Source organism: Lathyrus oleraceus, chromosome 4, assembly GCF_024323335.1.
Source record: "Lathyrus oleraceus cultivar Zhongwan6 chromosome 4, CAAS_Psat_ZW6_1.0, whole genome shotgun sequence".
Taxonomy (NCBI): Eukaryota; Viridiplantae; Streptophyta; class Magnoliopsida; order Fabales; family Fabaceae; genus Lathyrus; species Lathyrus oleraceus.
In genome coordinates this window covers 416471254-416491518 of record NC_066582.1, presented here as the reverse complement: position 1 = coordinate 416491518, position 20265 = coordinate 416471254, and the positions used below count along the sequence as shown (strand labels likewise).

Here is a 20265-nt window from a genome sequence, read left to right as displayed (position 1 = left end):
CTATTGGAATAGACAGCGCACTTTAGAGGGCGCTTTTGTAACAAAGCGCACTCTAAAGTGAAGCGAAAAAATAATGAGGAAATGGAGGGACACCAATAGAGGACGCTTTATTGAAAGCGCCCTCTAAGGGTAACCTTAGAGGGCGCTTCTAAAAAAGCGCTCTCTATGTCCATGTACATTTCCAGTTTATAAGGCGCTTTTTGGAAAGCCTTAGAGAGCGCTTTTAGAAGCGCCCTCTTAGGCCCCCTTTAGAGGGCGCTTTTGTAACTAAGCGCCCTCTAAAGTGAAGCCAAAAAAAAATGGAGGGACAAAAATAGAGGGCGCTTTTGTGAAAGCGCCCTCTAAGGTTACCCTTAGAGGGCGCTTTTGAAAAAGCGCTCTCTAAGTCCATGTACATTTCCAGTTTAGAAGGCGCTTTTGGAAAGCCTTAGAGAGCGCTTTCAGAAGCGCCCTCTTAGGCCCCCTTTAGAGGGCGCTTTTTTTAAAAAAGCGCCCTCTAAGGTCCCCTTTAGTAAACATTAAAATTATAACATATACTGCATGTCTCTTTATTTTCCCTCTCTATAAGCTATTTCGTTTACGTAACTGGGTTTTCTCTCAACTGCGATTACTCTCTACTGCGATTACTCTCGTCCTTCGTTCGTTCTCCCTCCCTCACCGTCATCGTCGCCGTTCGTTCTCCCTCCCTCACCGTTCACGTTCACTGCGTTAACCTCTTCCACCGTCACTGTTCACTTTCTTCTCCATCGTTACCGTCACCTTTAAGGTATTTCTCTTCTCCATCGTTACCGTTCACTTTCTTCATGTGTTTGATTAGGGCATTTTCTAAACTTAGTTTTTCATTTTGTGCATTATGTTGATTAATGTTGTTTAGGGCAAACTGAGTTTTTTATTTCTGATTGAAAACTGATATATTTGAAGTGTGTTTGAGCTTGTGCTTGGAAGTTTGATGATTATGGATGCAAGTTTGTTCATGTTCCAAACACCATAAGTTTGCATTGGTCTTTTGCATGCAGTAGGTGTGTGTGAGTAAATGTGTATGCAGTAAGTTTGTGCATGCAGTAAATGTGTTCACGTATTGAATCATTGTCTTACTTGGGTCTTATTGAATCATTTCTATATTACAGATAAAATGGCTAACCAAGACGATACCCATGCCGCGAATGAATCACGTAATAATGTTGAAAAAGAAATCAAACGAGGATTGACTGTTATGAAGTCAATCATTCGTGCAAGAGACAAGGGTGTAAAATTTGAAGTACATTGGAGTGCTGAAGACCAACTAATTGAGCCTAACGGTTCAATGTTGGCAAGTTACATTGGTTTCCTTGTTCGCCAACATATTCCGATTACATGTGATAATTGGAGAAGTCCGGACTTGAAGGTTGGCAAGGAAAAAATATGGTCGGAGATACAGGTACTTACCATATATTGTTATATGTTTTTTTTGTTGACTATTTGTTAACCATATATTGTTATAATATTACTTTATAATAACACACTCCATTTGTATGTTTTTTAGAGATCCTTTCACATCGATGAAAGCCGGCAAAAATATTGTATTCAATTGGCCGGAAAAAGACTCCGAGGATTTCGATCCTTTTTGTGCAACAAATTTCTCAAGGATGAGGAAGGAAAATTTGTTGAAGGAGAACGGCCAATGAAGTATGCCGAGATTATTTCAGCCGATGAATGGGATAACTTTGTCGCCAAACGAAGAAACGAAAAATTCCATGTAATGTCTATTAATTATGGTATTATACAATTGTTACGTTACTTGGTTCTAATATGCCTTAAACTTTTTTATCCAGGAAATAAGCGACATAAATAGGAAAAGGGCATCAAAACCCGCGTATCCGTACAAAAAAGGGCGTACGGGTTATGCACGGTTACAACAAAGAATTGTGAGTATATTCAAATGCTATGAGCTTATACATTGTCACAATATGTTATAATTGATGATCTTATAATCTAATTCAATGTGTAGCTAGCCGAGGAGAAAAGTGACGCAACATCTCTTCCGGACCACGTATTATGGAAGGCTGCTCGGGTTGGGAAGGATGGGGCTGTCGTTGAAGCGGTCCAAAATGTTTATGACGAATGTGTAAGTATATGTAACATTATTTCTTTAATTATATCGAAAATTTTGTTAGACATATAATTCATTTTTAATCTCCTCTAATAATATTTCAGGAGACTTTATCCCAAACCCCTTCAACCGAGGTCCAGGATTGCAGGAGCGTACTTAGTCGAGTACTAAATGTTCCTGAGTATTCCGGTCGTGTGAGGGGTAAGGGTTTTGGTGTGACTCCGTCGTCATTTTATAAAAAAAAAAAAACAAAAAATCCTACCAACAAAGAGGTGATGGAGACCTTGGCGGAGTTAAGGGCACAAGTACTCCAACTGCAAAACGAGAATGCAAGGTATAGAGAGGAAAGGTGCGCTTCCGAGGCAAAAGATACTAGTGACCGAGCTAGTATCAATCATCAACCGAAATTTCCCGAGGTAATTATATATGTTATTATGAAATTAAAATAGCACTTTTTTACTTGACACATATACAAGTTAACAATAACATTTATTATTGGTTTAGGGCATTTCACCTTGTCAGCTGTATCTATCGTCACCAACTTATCGCATGGTTGGCAAGGGAAAAGTGCACAATACTTCGGGTGAATTACTTCACCATAATCCCCTCCCGGTGGGATTTATGAAAGTTTCGGTTGACCTCGTATTAGATACGGACGCCCGTCTACCATTACCCGACGTTGTTTCAGAGACAACGTTGATGCGAGATGCAGTCGGATCCTTTGTTGGTTGGCCGTCAGATCTAATTTTCCCTGATGCCGAGGTATATATGTTCTAAATGATTATGAATATTTAGAATTCACATTTCAATTCAGCTACAATTATGATATTTAATCAATCCTTATTACATGGTAATGTTAGACTCCTACAAGACCCACCCCTAAAGCTGGTAAAGGGATTTCAAGACGCATCGAGTCGGTTGCATCTCAAAAAGAGGTACAAATATATATACCCATTGAATTATATACACAACGATTCTTTTGCATCACAAAAAGTAATGATTTATTTTATATGAATTTTTAGGTTCCCGGTCGAAAGTTGAAAAGCGATGGTAAGGATATTCCAACGAAGGATATTCCAACGAAGGATATTCCAACGAAGGATATTCCAACGAAGGATATTCCAACGACGGCCGGGACAAAATCTCAAATTATGATGCGTCTTGAGAAAATGGTGGAAGAGTCCGATATTATGGACGGGTCCATTCGTAGTATAGATTTTGATGAAGGTGTTTTCGGAAAAGCTCATTTCGAAATAATTGGAAAGGAGGACATGCAACAACTTTTTGAGCACGACGAATTGGGCATCGCTATCATTCATACATACATATGGTACTCCGATCAATCTATAATTTACTTAATTGAACAATTTATTTACACATTTCAATGAGTAGTCTAATATTTATTATGTTTCTATTTAAGGTATATGTATGACAAATTGATGCGGGGAACTGAATTGTGTAACCGTTTCAATTTTATTGCTGCTTCCCGTGTCAACGCAACGTTAATATCGAAAAATCCAACATCCGTAAAGAATGATCTAGTCGATAGATTCATGGCGGCCGGCGATAATACTACACGCAGTTTGTATTTTTTACCGTTTAATTCTGGCAACGGGTTAGATTTTCTTTCTAATAATTTCATTCTAATCTATGTATATCTTTTACGTAGAAAATTTTCATTCATCTAAATTTTTGTTTTATTTTACAGTGGCCACTGGGTGTTGGTTGCTATGGATCTTTCGAGACTAATAGTGTATTATCTTGATTCGTTATCGGGTGATTGGAGTAAATATCCGGGTTTGAAGAAGACGGTTGACACGTAAGTGAAATTCCCCTAAATATTCGTGTGTATTTCTATATTTAATTATGTCTGTCAGATTGATCTCAATATACGTTTTTATTTTGTTAGGGCAATACTAAAATTTAGATCGAAAAAGAATTACCGCATTAGGAAGGACATTACCTGGGTCAGAGTTCAGGTATATATTAAGTATCTTATTTTTGCTTATAATAGTGTTTGTTTTTTTTGCTTATAATAGTGTTTGTAAGAAATTAACTATATATATATTGTTTGTTTTTCTGTGTAGTGTCCTCAGCAAAATAATTCGGTCGATTGCGGATTTTTTGTATTGAGATTTATGAGAGATATCATTGCATTGAATCGTATAGACATCCCAAAAATGGTATGGAATAATAACTTAGGGTTTATTTTAATATTATCGGATAACTAATCTAATTTGTTACTAAATCATGAATATGTTTTATTCTCTTAATTGTAGTACTTTGAGGAATACAAATCTTACTCAAGAGCTCATTTGGATGAAATGAAGGATGAATTGTGTCAATTCATTGTTGATCAAAGAATCATATAGCTAGGTTGTATATTGTTGTACATATATGTATGGAATGTTGTTGTTGTATGCTGTTGTTGTATATATGTTGTATATTGTTGTTGTACTTTTACTAAATCATGAATATGTTGTTGTATATTGTTGATCAAAGAATCATATATTAATGTTGTATATATGGAGGATTAATGTTGTATATAAATGGATTCATGTTGTATATATCAATGGATTAATGGTGTATAACATTGGATTAAAGGATGAAATCAATATGAATTTTACACTTTTGCAGCATGCGAACAGGTTACCAATTAAATATCCACTGTTTTTCAAACAAATTTTTTTAAAATAACTACCACTTTAGAGGGCGCTTTCTGTAGGAAGCGCCCTCTAAACACTTTACATTGAGAACTTTAGAGGGCGCTTTGTCCAGAAAACGCCCTCTAAACACTTTACATTGACAACTTTAGAGGGCGCTTTCTGCAGAAAGCGCCCTCTAAAGTGTTAGTTATTTTAAAAAAATAAGCGCCCTCTAAACACTTTACATTGACAACTTTAGAGGGCGCTTTTTCCAGAAAGCGCCCTCTAAACACTTTACATTGACAACTTTAGAGGGCGCTTTCTCCAGAAAGCGCCCTCTAAGGTGTCCCTTTATGGACCACTCCAGAGGGCGCTTTTTTCATAAAGCGCACTATAATGTGGGCCTTTAGACAGCGCTTTCTCCAGGAAAACAAAGCGCTGTCTTTACCTATGCCAGCGCCAGATTAGAGGGCGCTTAAAAGCGCTGTTATAGGCCAAAATAAGCGCCCTCTTTTCCCTTATTTGGCGTAGTGATGTGAACAATGTCCTCATGAAAGACCTTGGGTGGAAGACCTTTTGTAAAAGGATATGCTATCATGGAGTTTATACCTAAGTGTTCTATGGAACTCTGTCCACTTTGTACTATTTCCTTAACAACTAGGAACTTGATGTCAATATGTTTTGACTTGGACGAGCTCCTATTATTGTTGGAATATAAGACATATGATTTATTGTCACAATATAAATTAAGTGGTCTTTCAATTCCTTCCTTAATTCGCAGCCTAATGACAATACTCCTCAACCAAGTCCCATGGTTGGATGCCTCAAAATATGATATAAATTCCACCGCCATGATGGATGAAGCAATGAGAGTTTGCTTGGCATTGTGCCAAGAAACTCCACTACCATTCAACATGTAGATATAGTCTGAAGTGGATCCTTTACTATCTTAGCATCCATCAAAATGAGAGTCAAAATATTTAGTGATCTCCAACTGGCCCGACCTCTGATATGTGAGCATATAATCTTTTGTTCTATTTTAATACATCATAACCATTTTGGATGTTTTCTAGTGATACATTCATGGATTACTCAAATATATGTCTTACATCCCAACCATGAACACAATATCCAAACACATACAAACTTTGGCATACGTTAGACTTCTTAAAGCTGACGCTTAAGGAATCTTTTTCATTTCTTGAGTTTCTAAGTTTTCGTTTGGGCACTGACTAATACTTAAATTTTCTCCCTTAGCAAATGGAGTATCCCCTGGTTTACATTCTTGCATGCCAAACCTTTTAAGTACCTTTTCAATATAGCTTCTTTGTGATAACCCTAGAATACCCCGAGATCGATCTCAGCGTATATGAATTCGTAATACAAAAGAGGTGTCACCAAGATCTTTCATTTTGAATTTTCTTGATAAAATTTTATTGGTTTCGTGCATCATGCTTATATCATTAGTGGAAAGTAGTATGTCATTAACATACAAGACTAATAATATGTACTTGCTCACACTGAGTTTGTGATACACACAATCCTCAATAATATTTCCCTTAAAACCAAGTCAGAGAATTACTTCATGAAATGTGTGGTACCACTGACGAGACGCCTGCTTTAGTCCATAAATGGATTTTGTCAATTATCAAACCATATTCTTTGAGTCTCTTGGCACAAAGTTTTCAGGTTGCACCATATAAGATGTCTCCTCAAAGTTTCCATTGAGAAATGTTGTATTTACATCCATTTTTTTAGAGTTCCAAATCATAATGTATAACAATAGCCATGATTATCCTAAAAGAGTCTTTTGATGAAACTAGAGAGAGTATCTTTAAAGTCAATCCCTTATTTTTGGGTATAACCCTTATCCATAAGACGAGACTTATACCTCTTCAAATTACCATATGAATCCCGCTTGTCTTAAAAATCCATTTGTAACCAATGGGTTTTACACCTTTTGGTAATGGCACAAGTTCCCATACCTTATTGTCTTGTATGACACTTATACTCATCCTTCATTTGTTTAATCCACTTTTCCGAGTTAGAATTCTGCATGGCTTGGCAGAGGTTGATTCGTTCAACTTTCATCATACAATTATTTTCCTCATGCTCTTGGAGAAAGACTATGTAATCTTCCAAAATAGCATTTCTCCTTTCTCTAGTGTATCTCTGCAAAAGTATTGGTTCTTCTAACACTTATTCTTGATGATCTTGAGGTTGTTCTTCATGAATTACCAAATCATCTTGAGTAGGAGAAAATTCAACAAATTTTTGTGGAGGTTCCATACATGCTTCATAAAAAGCAACTGTATGAATTGGTTTTGGAATATTTACCGATTCTTCCTCTAAAACAAAGTCTCTAACCTTATTCTTCCCCCAAACTCAATATTCTCAAAGAATGCGGTTCTTCCCGTCTAAAAAAATGAGTTTAATTTGGGATCATAAAATTTGTAGCGCTTATATCTTCCATAATAACCAATAAAGTAGTTGCTCACTACTCGGGAGTCCAATCTCTTTTCATTTGGCCTATAAGTCCTTGCCTCAGTTGGACATCCCCATACGTGAAAATGTTTCAAACTAGGCTTTCGTCCTGTCCAAATCTCACAAAGTGTTTTGGAAGCTACCTTGACTGACACTCTATTTAGAATGTAAGTTGTAGTCTTTAGTGTCTCTTCCCAGAGTGACTATTGCAAGGTAGAATGACAAATCATACTCCTTACCATATCCTTATGAGTCTAGTTTCATCTTTAAGTCACACCATTCATGCTAGGCGACCCTGGCATGATGTACTGTGGGAATTCCACATTCCTTTAGGTATTTGGCAAAAGGCCACAACCGTTATTCACCTGAACCGTTATATCTTCGATAATATTCACCGCCTCGGTCAGATTTGACACTTTTAATTCTTTTACTGAGTTGATTCTCAACTTCATCCTTAAATGATATGAATACATCCAATGATTGAGAATTTTTTATGTATAAAAAATATGTATGCATATCTAGAGTAATCATCTATGAATGATATAAATTATTGTTGACCATTCTAAGAAGGTGTGGGAAATGGTCCACAAATGTTCGTACGTATCAATTCTAAGACATCTATAGCTCAATAGGAAACAAATTTCTTTGTTTTGGTATGTTTACTTTTAACGCACTCAACACAAATATCAAACTTTGTGAAGTCAATGGAATCCAAAATTTCATCTGATACTAGTCATTCAATTCTATTTTTAGAGATGTGACCTAGGAGCTTGTACCATAATGCTCCAGAATTATTATTATCGATTTTACGCATAGTACCACATAATTCCACATTTAAGGATTCACTATAGGTAGCTATTGTGTCTAACAAATATCGATTATCATGACCCATATGTGAACTAGTTCCAACAATATATGAATTAAAAGAGAACTCGAAAATATTTTTTCCAAATGAACATAAATAATCTGATTTGTCCAAATAACAAACTGAAATTAAATTTTGTCTAAACGTCGGTACCACAAAATTGTCTTTTAAATCCAAATAAAATCCAGCACACAATAATAATATAAAATGTCATATATCTTCCACCTCTACCGACTTGTCATCTCCAACATAGATATATCTTTCAATGTCATTTGGCTTCTGGTAGTTCAGGAAACCCCGAATTGATACACTAATGTTAGTAGTTGCACCAAAGTCTAACCATCAAGTGTTTGTAGATACTTAAGCTAAATTGATCCCGTAACAGACCAAAGCATGAAATGTTCCTTTCCTTGCACGCCAAGCATGATATTTAGGACATTTATTATCCACATGTCCAGACATTTTGCAAAAGAAACAATTACCAACCTATTTTTTTTTCTTTTGTGCTGGAACATTTGCAACTTCATTCTTGGGCTCATTAGTTTTCTTTATCTTTTCCTTATCTTTAGAGGTGCCAACAAAATGAGAATTTTTTGTCTTATCTTTTTCAACCTTTCCTCTTCTTTCACATAAAATAAAATGAGCTCATTAATAGGCCATTTCTCCTTTTGACAATTATAAGATATCTTAAACCGACTGAACTATGAAGGAAGGTAAAGTAATACCAAATGAACAAGTAAATATTCCAACAACTCAGGCTTTAGTTTATTTATTTTTGAAATGATGTTTGACATGCCCCTAATATATTCACTTATATTTCATTTTCCTTGATACTTTATGGAAATATAATTCTAAAGAAGAGTACTTGTTTCCTCCTTATTGCTTTTTGCAAAGTGCTTTTCAATTTCAGCAAGGAAATTTTAGGCATTTATTATCTCTTCTGAGATAGTACCCCTAAAGACCTCAAAAATGTCGTGCTTAATGATCACGAGGCTCATGCGATTAGAGCAATCATATTTCTCATAATCTTTTCTCTGTTCAGAGGTACTAGATTCTGCATGAGAAGGTGTATGCTCTTTCCTTAATGTGAGGTCAAGATCCATGCAGTCAAGAACAATTTATATGTTTTCTTTGCAGCCCTTAAAAATTTCCCCATTAAGAACTGGAACCGAAGTTAGATTAGCAGATATCGAAGCAATTCTAACTGAAAATAGAACAAAATACACACTATAAATATACTCACATGAAAGAAAAACTAAATCATTAATATGTTCAAATAATGGTATAATCTATCTCAAGATACCTAGTGCACTATCAATATCGAGTCTTTGGACAGTAATATCAATGACTAGGGTTTCTTGATTCTCTTCTAATGAGGATGAAGAGAGAAATCCAAATAAACCTCATGAATCGTTACTTTACAAATGAGGACAATAACCCATATAAGTAACTTCCTTAGGGTTACTATTTAGTTTTCAATATTTCTATTTTGGCTACACAATAAACTTACATATGTGACCCAAAAATCTCACATGTAGCACACAATTTGTATCGTTGTGTCAATTATACTATTACTAGTTATCTCTCAAATTTGAATTCATTACGTTGAGATAAAAATATTAAAGTTATTCTTTAGATAATAATCTTCTAAATCTTTTCTAATTGATCAAGACGATAAAGTTATTAAAGAATACCAATTTGATCTTCTAAGTAGAGGATCGACAACCTGACTTTGTAGAGTTAAATTTACTAGAAGAATATGACAATTCACTTGACATTGACTAGAGGATATCAATGTAAACATTAACTAGAAGATTTCCTTTTTATTTCGCTCATTTGTTATTTCGCTCACCAAACCAAAATAAAAATCTTTATATAGTAGTGTATATTATTATCAAAACCAGAGATCATTGTTATTTAAATCAACTTTTGTTCAACCCTGATTTCTTTTCCTCGTAAGCAATGGGGAAAATAAATAGTTACTTAAATAAAGATCCATATTTGTATATATAAAAAGATACAAGGAACCATGAATATAATTACTTTCTCAATATCAAACACTGAAAAATCAAGATCCTTCCTAGTATCAATATATCAACTAAAAACAAAGATTAGTTTAGTTGATTAAATCAAAGATTGGTCATTTGGAAAGAGAACGAGAGGATGGAGCAGATCCATATCTATGCAAAAGCTCTCTTGCCAATACTTGAAGATCCCCACCATTATTGCTACTTGGTGTTGATGTGCCACTACCCAAATATTGACGAGGCTCATTAGGCCTTTGATGCATGGCCCATGCAGAAGTTTGTGCCATAGGATCAAAGAGTGAAGACAAGTCATATGTGGGTGGAATGGATGAAGAAGAGACCATTGGAAATGCTTGTGGTGGAGAAGGTGTTGGTGGTTGAGGGACTTCATATGTAGCTAGGTGACCTTGTAAGTAGGAGAGTTCTGCTTGTAAACTCATCACCTGTGGAACAAACAAGAAATATATAGGTCATTTTATGTCAACATGAAAATTGAAAAGTATGAACTTTTTTAATATTGAACAATGCAGTCAACATATATTAAGAAGGCTAAGGTAATCCTTTCAATTTTTTTTTATATAAATTGAAGAAATATAAATGAAATAAAAAAATATTTTTACTAAAATATTTTTATTAAATATTACAGTAATAGATTAAAAATTATCATAAGTTAAAAATAAAATATATTAAATTGAAAGTGATACAAAGAGTATTAATTAGAGGAAAAATAGTTGAAATAATATTTAATATTACATGAAAATTTAAAGTAGATCAAATATAACCAAAAATGATATGAAAAGAAAAAAGAAAGTCCATAATTTAAAGAAGATGTGTGTGATTACTATAGTGATTAAATTAAGGTTGTTCTATATAGGGACAGAAAAAACGTGCATAAACTACACCTATAAAAAAATTCCATAACCCAAGAAACTAACCGACCATTTCCCCTAAAACCAGCAAAAACTAAGACCAAAAATGTTACCACCGACCACATCACTTGTTAACAATTAAGCTTCATGGAATTCAGTAAAAATGCATAGAAACTGTCCCTTTTGTTCTATGGCTCTTTACATGACCTATACTAGTTTGTTTTCCTCTTTCCCCATAAGACTCAACCTCCACTTTTGTTCCTATTTTCTAAGACATAAACAACACCACTAGTAGCTTACATGTAATTAGGAGTTATCATGCAAAAACACAAAGTTTAGACATAATTGAGGGTACAAATCTAAAATAGATTTATACGTCTTGCATTCATAAGTTGAATTTATTTTATAATTAATTGCTTCTAATTACCTGTTGCTGAAGGGTAAAGATATGAGCAACACAACCATAAACAGGATCTCTCAACCTTGCTTGAGCTTCATAACAAATGGTGATAACTGCATCAAAACGTTTGTGCACCGGAACATTTTGCAACAGCTTCGAAACATTGCTAGCACCAAAAACCTTATGAACGGCCGCGAAATGTGAAGCGCCGTGCTCCGAATCGAAGTAAGGCGCAAAGATACAACCCGGAATACACTTCCTCCTCAAAAACTTGCACGCACCGCAAGGACCACAAACACCACCATTTCCACCACTTCCACCACCACTACAACCACCACCGCTACCGCTGCAACTAGAGTTTATACTCATTTTTGAAAATTGTATCACTTAGCACTATTTTTTTTCTTATGATTAATTAGCTAGGGCAAAGCTAGGGCAAGTAGGGTTTATGAGATTCATACATAGCAATGAAAATGAGGAAGAGAGAGAGAGAAAGAAGAAAGAGAAAAGAGAAGGAGAAGGAGAAGAATAAGAGAGTGATTATGTATGAATATAAAGGTTTGGTGGGTTAATATATATTTAAGTGAAGGGTTTAAAAAAGGTTAGAAGAAAGCTTTAAAGCCACGAGATGAAGCAAAGGCTTAACCTCAATAATAGTTAGGTTTTTGCGTGAAGCAAACATGAAACAACTCTTCTAAAATCTCAAAACAAGTATGGGAAAGAAAGAGGATTTTGATTTGGAGCTAAAAAAAGGTGATGATGTAAAGCTTGAAAGAGGTTTTTGTTTGTTGTAGAGTAAGAAGAAAAATGAGGGGGTGTGAAAACGTGTGGAGGGGTGTATCTATATTTGTCACTGCGTGTTTTAAGCTGCGTGGAGGATAAAAGACGTTAACTATAGTTTCTTTCAATTCAATCACAGAAAGAGTTGAAAATGACGCGGTTTTGTTGTTTTTTATTTTCATATTATTTACTACAAACTTCCAAAACGGTTTGCCAATGAATTATTATGAGATGTGGTAGAAAAATCATGTTAACCCCCACGGTTGTTTTGTTGTTTAAGTGAATTTTTTTTGTATAATTATGAGTTGTGAGATAAGTATAAGGGTTAAGTGACAAAATGGGGAAATGACAATTTGATGAGAGAGATACATAAAGAATATATTTTTTTTTTAAATTAAATAATTAACTTGTATAGCAAGTAAGTCTAACACGATTTCATAAAGTCATCAACTAAAGTTCTTAGAGTGTATTTAGATGAGCTAATCGATAATTTTTAAGAAATTCAAAATCGTAAGTTAATTGAAATTTATTTTTTATTTATTTTTGGATAGAATTTTAAAATGATTCATTGTTAAATTTTTGTAGGTCATTTCATAAATTTTAAAATTTTTGAGTCAAATTTAAAATATAAAAAATAGGGACAAATTTATGATTTATGAAAATTTTAAAATTATTGAGGACTTATTTGCAATTTTGAAAAATTTTCAGGTAAATTTTAAATTTTCATAAAATATGAGGACCATCTTGTAAACTTTGAAAAATTAATACAAATAATTTTAAATTCTTTACTTTTTGGTGTCATTTGAAATTTCTTAAATTTAACTTGAATAAAATATTTCATAAATTTACATCATTTTAACAACTCTCCATATTTTTTTATCCAAACAATGAATTTTGAACAAGTCATTTTAAATTTTCTCACAACATTACTTTCCCTCACTAAAATGCTTCATCCAAATACACTCTTAGAGTGTGTTTGGATGAAACCTTTTTCACGTGAACCTTCTTCTTGACTTTCTGATTTTGATTTACACCATTCTTGCTAGTTTCACCTTGGCTTCTTGAAGTCTTAACAACATCACCATTATCATTCAATATTTTCTTCCATTTTTCTTTCACTTTGTTGTTGCTTGAGGAATTTTATTTAATCTTCTTGAAGAACTTTGCTTGAAATGTCAATTAAGATACCTTTTATGAATATCTTTGCTTCAGCCTCATCTCATGTGCCTCAAGTGGTGCTTGCAATTCTTCAAGATTCATCTCTGACAAGTCTTTAGATTCTTCAATTGACACCACAATGTGATTCAACTTGACTAGAAGAGTCCTCCCTACCTTCTTTACCTTATGCAATTCAGAGGTCTTTTCTTCACATGACTTGATCTGAGTTATCAAAGCCACCATCTTTGAGAAGAACTCAGCAATGGTTTCATCATCCACTATTACAAAATAGACCTTTCGTAACACCAATTTTACAACGGTCTTCATGTTAACCGTTGTAATATTTCTTTTTTGGGTCGAATCCCAGCACCAACAATTTTTCATTTGACCTTGTATATCACCACGGTTTTTATAATCAACCGATGTGTAAGTTTCAATCATTTCATCATGGTTCATATTGTCAACCGTGGTGAAATACGTTACTTATTTATATATAACCGAAATCATCTCTCTTTTAAGTTCATTACAACAGTCTCTCTAGAAAAAATCCTAACATCTCTTTCAACCATCTCTCTCAAAACTAAACCCTAACATATATGTCACTCGTCTCTCTCATATTGAAACCCCAATCTTATCCAGCCAACTTGTCTTCTTCGAAGATTTCATTTCTTTTATAAAATCTTATCAAATTGCTACTTTGCAAGATCGTCCTCGCTATAGTTTATGTTTCAAAAACTATTTATCTATTGTTGTTCATGTTTCATCATGTTTGAACTTTCTACTTGTTTCATTCTATAGGCAGGGATGCTTGTTTCAATAACAAGGACGAAGCTAAAGTGAGCGTTGCAAACTTGTGTAAAAGACCCAAAATGACATCCATTCAAAATAGACACAGGTTTGCAACTCTAACTTCATCTTCATCCTTATTTCATTGTGGATGCCATTATGGGACATGTAAGTTTCTTAAACATTCTATGAGTCGATATGTTTGTTGTATCGTGTATGTTGTTTATGGTTTTTCTTAATGAATGTTGTTAATGAATGTTGTTATTAATGTTTGTTTAAGAGATAAATTTATTATATATTATGTGGTTTGAGTGTGTTTTCAATCCCTTACCGAATATATAACTTTTCAGATTTCATTAGTAAATTATAATATGATAGATAAAGTTATATTAGAAAACAAGTACACATTAAATTCTTGACAATAATTCTTTAGTTTTCTATTTGCATATGGTTCTTTAACTGTTAGAACTTTATTTAGTGATTGTAGGTCTTCAATCGCCCCTCTCTCCACCTCTAATTTTGTTTACAAAGTAAATAATATTTTGAAAAGGGAACTAGAGGTGTAGGAAGGGGCGGTTGAAGATCTACAATCATTAAAAAAAAGTTCTAACTATTAAAAAAAATAGAGATAAGGAGTTGAAGAACTATTGTCAAGTATTGAACGTGAACTTGTTATTCTAATATAACTTAATTTCTCATATTTTAATGTTCTATATCAGATTAAAATGTTATATGTTTAGTGAGCATTGTCTACATAAGCATTTCACATAATTTACAATAAACCCAGTTGTATATATCACAACGGTTGCTTATACCAACAATTGTTAAATATTATGCATTATAGAATATCACAATAGTTGTTTAAAGTAACTATTGTGGTAGGTAGCGTGTTGCATAACTTATAATCACGGTCGCACAACCGTGGTGTAAAGTATCGTACATATAATCAGACCTTACCTCACAACGGTTGGTTCATCATGGTGGTATCTCTTTTCCAACTGTTGTGATATGTGTTTTCCTTAGTAGTGATCTTTCATCTGCAAGTTTTTATATTGCTTCCTAAATGATTTAAGATTCACTTTATTTAACTTTTCATCTCCTCCATATAGCTTCTTGAGAGTATCCTAAGCCTCCTTGCCGTTTCTTGTTCGATAATCTTCTCAAAGATGTTCGAATCCACACACTGATGGATAAAAATAAGTCTTTCCCATCTTTCTTGCTAATTTCACGATGAGAAAACCCTTGTGCCTAAGTAGCATTTGCCTATATTGTCAAGAAACCACCATTCACGATTTCAAGCACATCTTGAAATCTGAATATGGCTTTCATTTGTGCGAACCATCTATCATAGTTTTCTCCCTTGAAAACTGGTAGGTTGGCGAGAATTGATTAGAGGTCGTGCTTCCATTCACCATGGCTAAAGATTAAGGACCAAACAAATGCTCTTGATACCAATTTGTTGGCTAACATGTATCAGAAGTTACTTTGCAAAAGATGATAAATTGAGAGAAAATTAGAGAGAGATTGAGGGAAAAGAGTTTATTGAATGTTGTATTGTGTTGAGTATTATTTCAATTACAATGAGGGGTGGTATTTGTAGGTACATTAGCCACGCAAAACAAATTTAAAATAGACTGGCTAAAACTAAATTAATATACCCGCCCGAGTATACCGTTAAAATAATATACCCACACAAGTATATGCTTAAAAATAATCTGTCTAACAAAAAATGATATACGCGTAGTTGGTGACTAGTAAGAGAGTCACCCAAGTTGAATAATTTGACTAGATAGTGGTGCAAAGGGTGGTGGTGCAGAGTCTTTGACTTGAAATTTGACAAAGAAATATATGATGTTAAGTTTGGGTCAATTTCTTATCATATTCTCCTATTTAATTTGAGAAGTTATCACGAGAACTAGATGAAGATGAGAGTGTAACTGAACCTATGATACAAATAATAAATATTTCATTTTATTTAATTCCATAATTTATTTGGATTCTTATTTAAAATAGATTGTATATAGATTTCACTTTGAAATAACATGCAATGTTTACGACTTCTATCCAAAAATATTTTGTAACATTTTCTTTTCATGGATCATGCCTTTTATTATATCTTATAAAGATTTATTTTCCTTTTTTACAAATCTATATTTTATTGTGAATTTTTAGGTGAAAAAAATAATGAGAAATTCTATTTTCTTTCACAAAATCTTTCAAAAGATTTATTTTCAAATTCATTACAATAATCAATTATTAATGTCACGACACTAAGACCTTTATAATTTTGCACTTAGTTACATAAGATAGAAAACATTAAAGGGATCCATCCAATGTTTAAGGAACTTATCCCATGTTCAAGAATGAATAATCCATATTTTTTACAATTAACAAAGGCTACTTTAAATTACCCAAGAAATCCATGTATAAAAGTTCTAGCGATCTAGAAACAAAAACAATAATTTTATACGAAAAATAAATTTTAATATGTTTTCCTTTTTGATATGCCTCATAAAGAATGTTTGATCACTATTTACGATTAGGTAATCTCTTACCAGATTAAACTTTATAAGTTTTGAGATTAATCTCAAGATAGAATGCATTAGTCTTCTATGTCACACCTATTGTACTTCGGTCATCGACATAAGATATTTCACCTCTTCTTTTTCTAAATCAGAAAGTTAATTATAGAATTTTTTTATCCTTTTACCAATAAACATTATGAAACCGTCATTTTTACTAATAGCCTTAGATTATATTTGATTGAAGACTACATTAGAGCCGAAAAGAAAACTATTACCCATTGTACCAGACCTTATGATCTTATCTTTCTGGTTTTCTCCAAAACCATTTTCCATTTTCCATCGACCCTTCAATTATAGGATTTAGAACATACACATTTCTCATGTCATGTTATGTGAGTAGTCACCGCCCAAATACTACGATTGATGCTTACAATTTATTACCAAGCAGATATGCAATATAAATGATTTGACTCTTTGGTATCTAAACTTTCTTGGATCCTCTTGCATTAGTCTTAGGAAGTTTATGGTTGTGACCTCCCTTAATACTATAAGAACAAAGCACACTTGAAACATGTACATTTTAAAAATTGTTGTATGTCAATATTTCAATATAGGGAGATGAATTTGAAAAAGTTCCTTAAGTCTCACATTATGTGTTAGTTGAAAAAACTCATTCAGCATACATTACTTATGTGAGATATCTTAGTTATCTCACTTCATTGTATAAGAAAATTCCTAGTTTCATTTCAAAACACACCAAAAACTCCATTTGTTGAGTTTTTCCTTCCTCACTCTCATAACTCTGCATCTTTCGAATTGTCGAAGCGCCAACTTCTCCCATTTTCTTTCTACTCGTTGAATTTTCTAAGTAATTTCTTGAATTCTCTTTAGAGAATTATGGCAGTTTCTTCTCGTTTAAGTTGAGAAATTATCAAGTATAACTTTTGAATTCTCTTTAGAGAATTATTTGAATTTCTCTTTGTTTGAGAAATCATTTTGAGTGGTCAAATGACCATTATGGAATTCTCTTTGAAGAATTATTGCAATTTCTCTTGGTTTGGAAAATTATTACTATCGGTCGTTATGCTAGATATTATGAGTTGTATTTATACCATATTTGAATGGTCTTTGTACCATTAGATGGTGTATTTCTAGACCGATTATCTACTGTGCAAGTAGTAATCGTACAATATACAACTGAGCTGTTTTATCCTGGAGGCGGAGCGGTAGTTCGACTGCTTTGCATAATTTTGGACAGTGTCACAAAATGTCTTAAAGAGAGCGATCTAGTCCGCGACTCGACACAATGATTTCTTTTATGGCTAGTTTTCAAAACCGTGAAATAACAACCTTGCTAATAAATTACAAATCCAATGCATCACTTGTTGTTCCTACTAACTCCATAGACTATGAAAGATGGTTTTATCCTCAATATGTTTATAGAAAGGACTTATACTCTCTCATTCTACAAGGTTTGGAAACATCATTTATGTAAAACATTAAATTTTAAATTTTAAAGTTTCATAATTCTTTTCCAATGGGTTGGGATGCTCTTATGATATATCACAAACATTTTTCACGTTCATATATTTCTTAGACATCCATTAAAATTTTCTCAATAATTAATTTAATGAAAAAACTAATTCATCACATGATATTGGAGATAATACTTCATTATCATTGTTAGTGTCTAATGAATCATTTAGTTCAAGACGACACAATGTGTTTTCCATGAGAGATGCATTTGCATGTTCTTCATCTTTATCATAGGAACCATTTAAATCCTCTAATGTTTCCCTGAGATCTTTATTTTTGACATTGAAACCATTCTTTGTAGGATTCTCTTTCTCAATCTTAGGAAATTCATTTATAGAGGATGATCTTATTAGTTGCACCTTCTTTCTTCTCTCTGAAATCATTGGAGTACTTGAAGTCATTCTTTGGGTGGTTAAACTTTATAGGTAAGAGTACTATGATGTTTCACTTTAATCTTTTAGTTCTTCTTTCTTTGTCTCTTTAGCTTGGACATTCTTTGTCTTTATACTTAAGGGTGATACACTTGGGATTCCTTCAGGGTCTCATTTTAATTCTATCTTATGTCATGATTAATATAGATTGAGCTAATGAGTTATTCTCGAAATAACTTGTTGACGTCCTTTTCCTCTTGAATGGAAGTGACTTTGAGAGCCTTAGAATTGTGGGATAAACATCAAGAACCTTAAGTCCCAAGCCTAGGTTTGGAATCTTGAAAATATGAATTATATGTCTTCATATTATTCCATTTAAAATAACTCATACTGGCTAAATAGAAAGTTGGTTCTTGATTCTCTTACTTGTTTGTTACCTTCATAGTTGATACAAAGACAGTTTCCCATGTTAGGAATTTTATCAAGTATTTTCAAACATTCATGAGGTAGCTTCTTGATTTGAGGCAAAATATTTATTTTCTTGAGCTCTTATTTCTTTTCTTGTCAATGCAATACCAGTTTCATTCACATGAGTTATGTACCCATCTTCTACCATATCCTCAAGATCTACATAATTGAGGCATATTTTTCTCGAAATAATCTTTACTCTAACACTTTTAAGTCCACAAATAAGAAACCATAACTCTGATGCCAACTGAAAATGAAAAAAATGGAGTTTGAATTACGAGTCTTTAAAACCTTTCCTTTTTAGAACTTGATGAAATGATATAGCTCAAAGTAAATACTTAAAGTAGATATGTAAGGGAAAGGGAGCGACACAAGGAAATTATCCAGGCTCGCCACCACAACTTTGTGACTATGTCTAGGCCCTTTAAACTTGATGGATTTATCACTAAAACTAAATATATTATAATCACCAAGGCATGTTCTTGTCCAACATATAATTCATTAGATTATTCGCCAATCAAATAATATGAATGAACAAAGTATCTTTCTCTTCTTAAAGATAGATACTATAACTTAGCCATTTGTTGAGATTACAACTTAAAATAAAAAAGTGTTTGAATTTATTGTGAAAGTGATGCTTATAAAACAGAGTATGATCAATTTTTTGATTAACAATAAAATCATAATGTAAGAGAAAAGAGAGAAGAGAAGAGAAAAAACAATCAAAGTGGTTTAAAATCAGATTCTTGATTCAATTACACATTAGGGAACAATGTTTAAAATTGAATCTCAACCACACCACTTTCTCCATCTGATTACGATTATCAGGGATTGAAGGAGAAGAGGTAACTAGTATCTTATTTATAAGAAAAATAAACCCTAGCTTTCAACTAAGATACTAAACAATTGGCCCAAAAAACTGGTCCAATTCAACATGTTAACTTAAACAACAACCTAACACATATAACTGCGTCCAAGAACAAACTTTGACTACAACATGCACATCTTTGACTGATGTTGAACCATAAAGCTAACCTTGTCGAGGATAGAGTTCGGTCCAAATACCACAATTATCCACCTTGGAACAAACTCTACACTAATAAGGGAACAAACTAGCTTTCATCATGCAACTTTATCAACTGCATACAGAGGAAGAACTTGTTACTCGACAATGTCTTGATAATCATATCAACAACATTGTCATCAATCGAAACCTTCAACACTTGGACTTCCCCACACTTGATTATCTCTCTAACAAAATG

The 20265-nt window shown here is 33.3% G+C and overlaps 1 protein-coding gene across 1 annotated transcript; it reads right to left on the bottom strand.

Moving 5' to 3' along the window:
• Positions 1 to 10113: 10113 nt before the first annotated feature.
• On the bottom strand, positions 10114 to 12133 carry LOC127075783 (LOB domain-containing protein 18). The gene is made up of 2 exons (XM_051017252.1): positions 11407 to 12133; positions 10114 to 10553 (listed from the first exon to the last, which is right to left on the bottom strand). The coding sequence occupies exons 1-2, from the start codon at positions 11746 to 11748 to the stop codon at positions 10224 to 10226; spliced, it is 672 nt and encodes a 223-aa protein (XP_050873209.1). The 5' UTR covers positions 11749 to 12133; the 3' UTR covers positions 10114 to 10223.
• Positions 12134 to 20265: the final 8132 nt, after the last annotated feature.

Excerpts from the sequence above, each read along its gene's own strand:
- LOC127075783 (XM_051017252.1), bottom strand. The coding sequence starts at position 11,748 with ATGAGTATAAACTCTAGTTGCAGCGGTAGCGGTGGTGGTTGTAGTGGT. Across the intron at positions 10,554-11,406 it reads TCTTTACCCTTCAGCAACAG|GTGATGAGTTTACAAGCAGA; the intron begins GTAATTAGAAGC and ends TTTGTTCCACAG.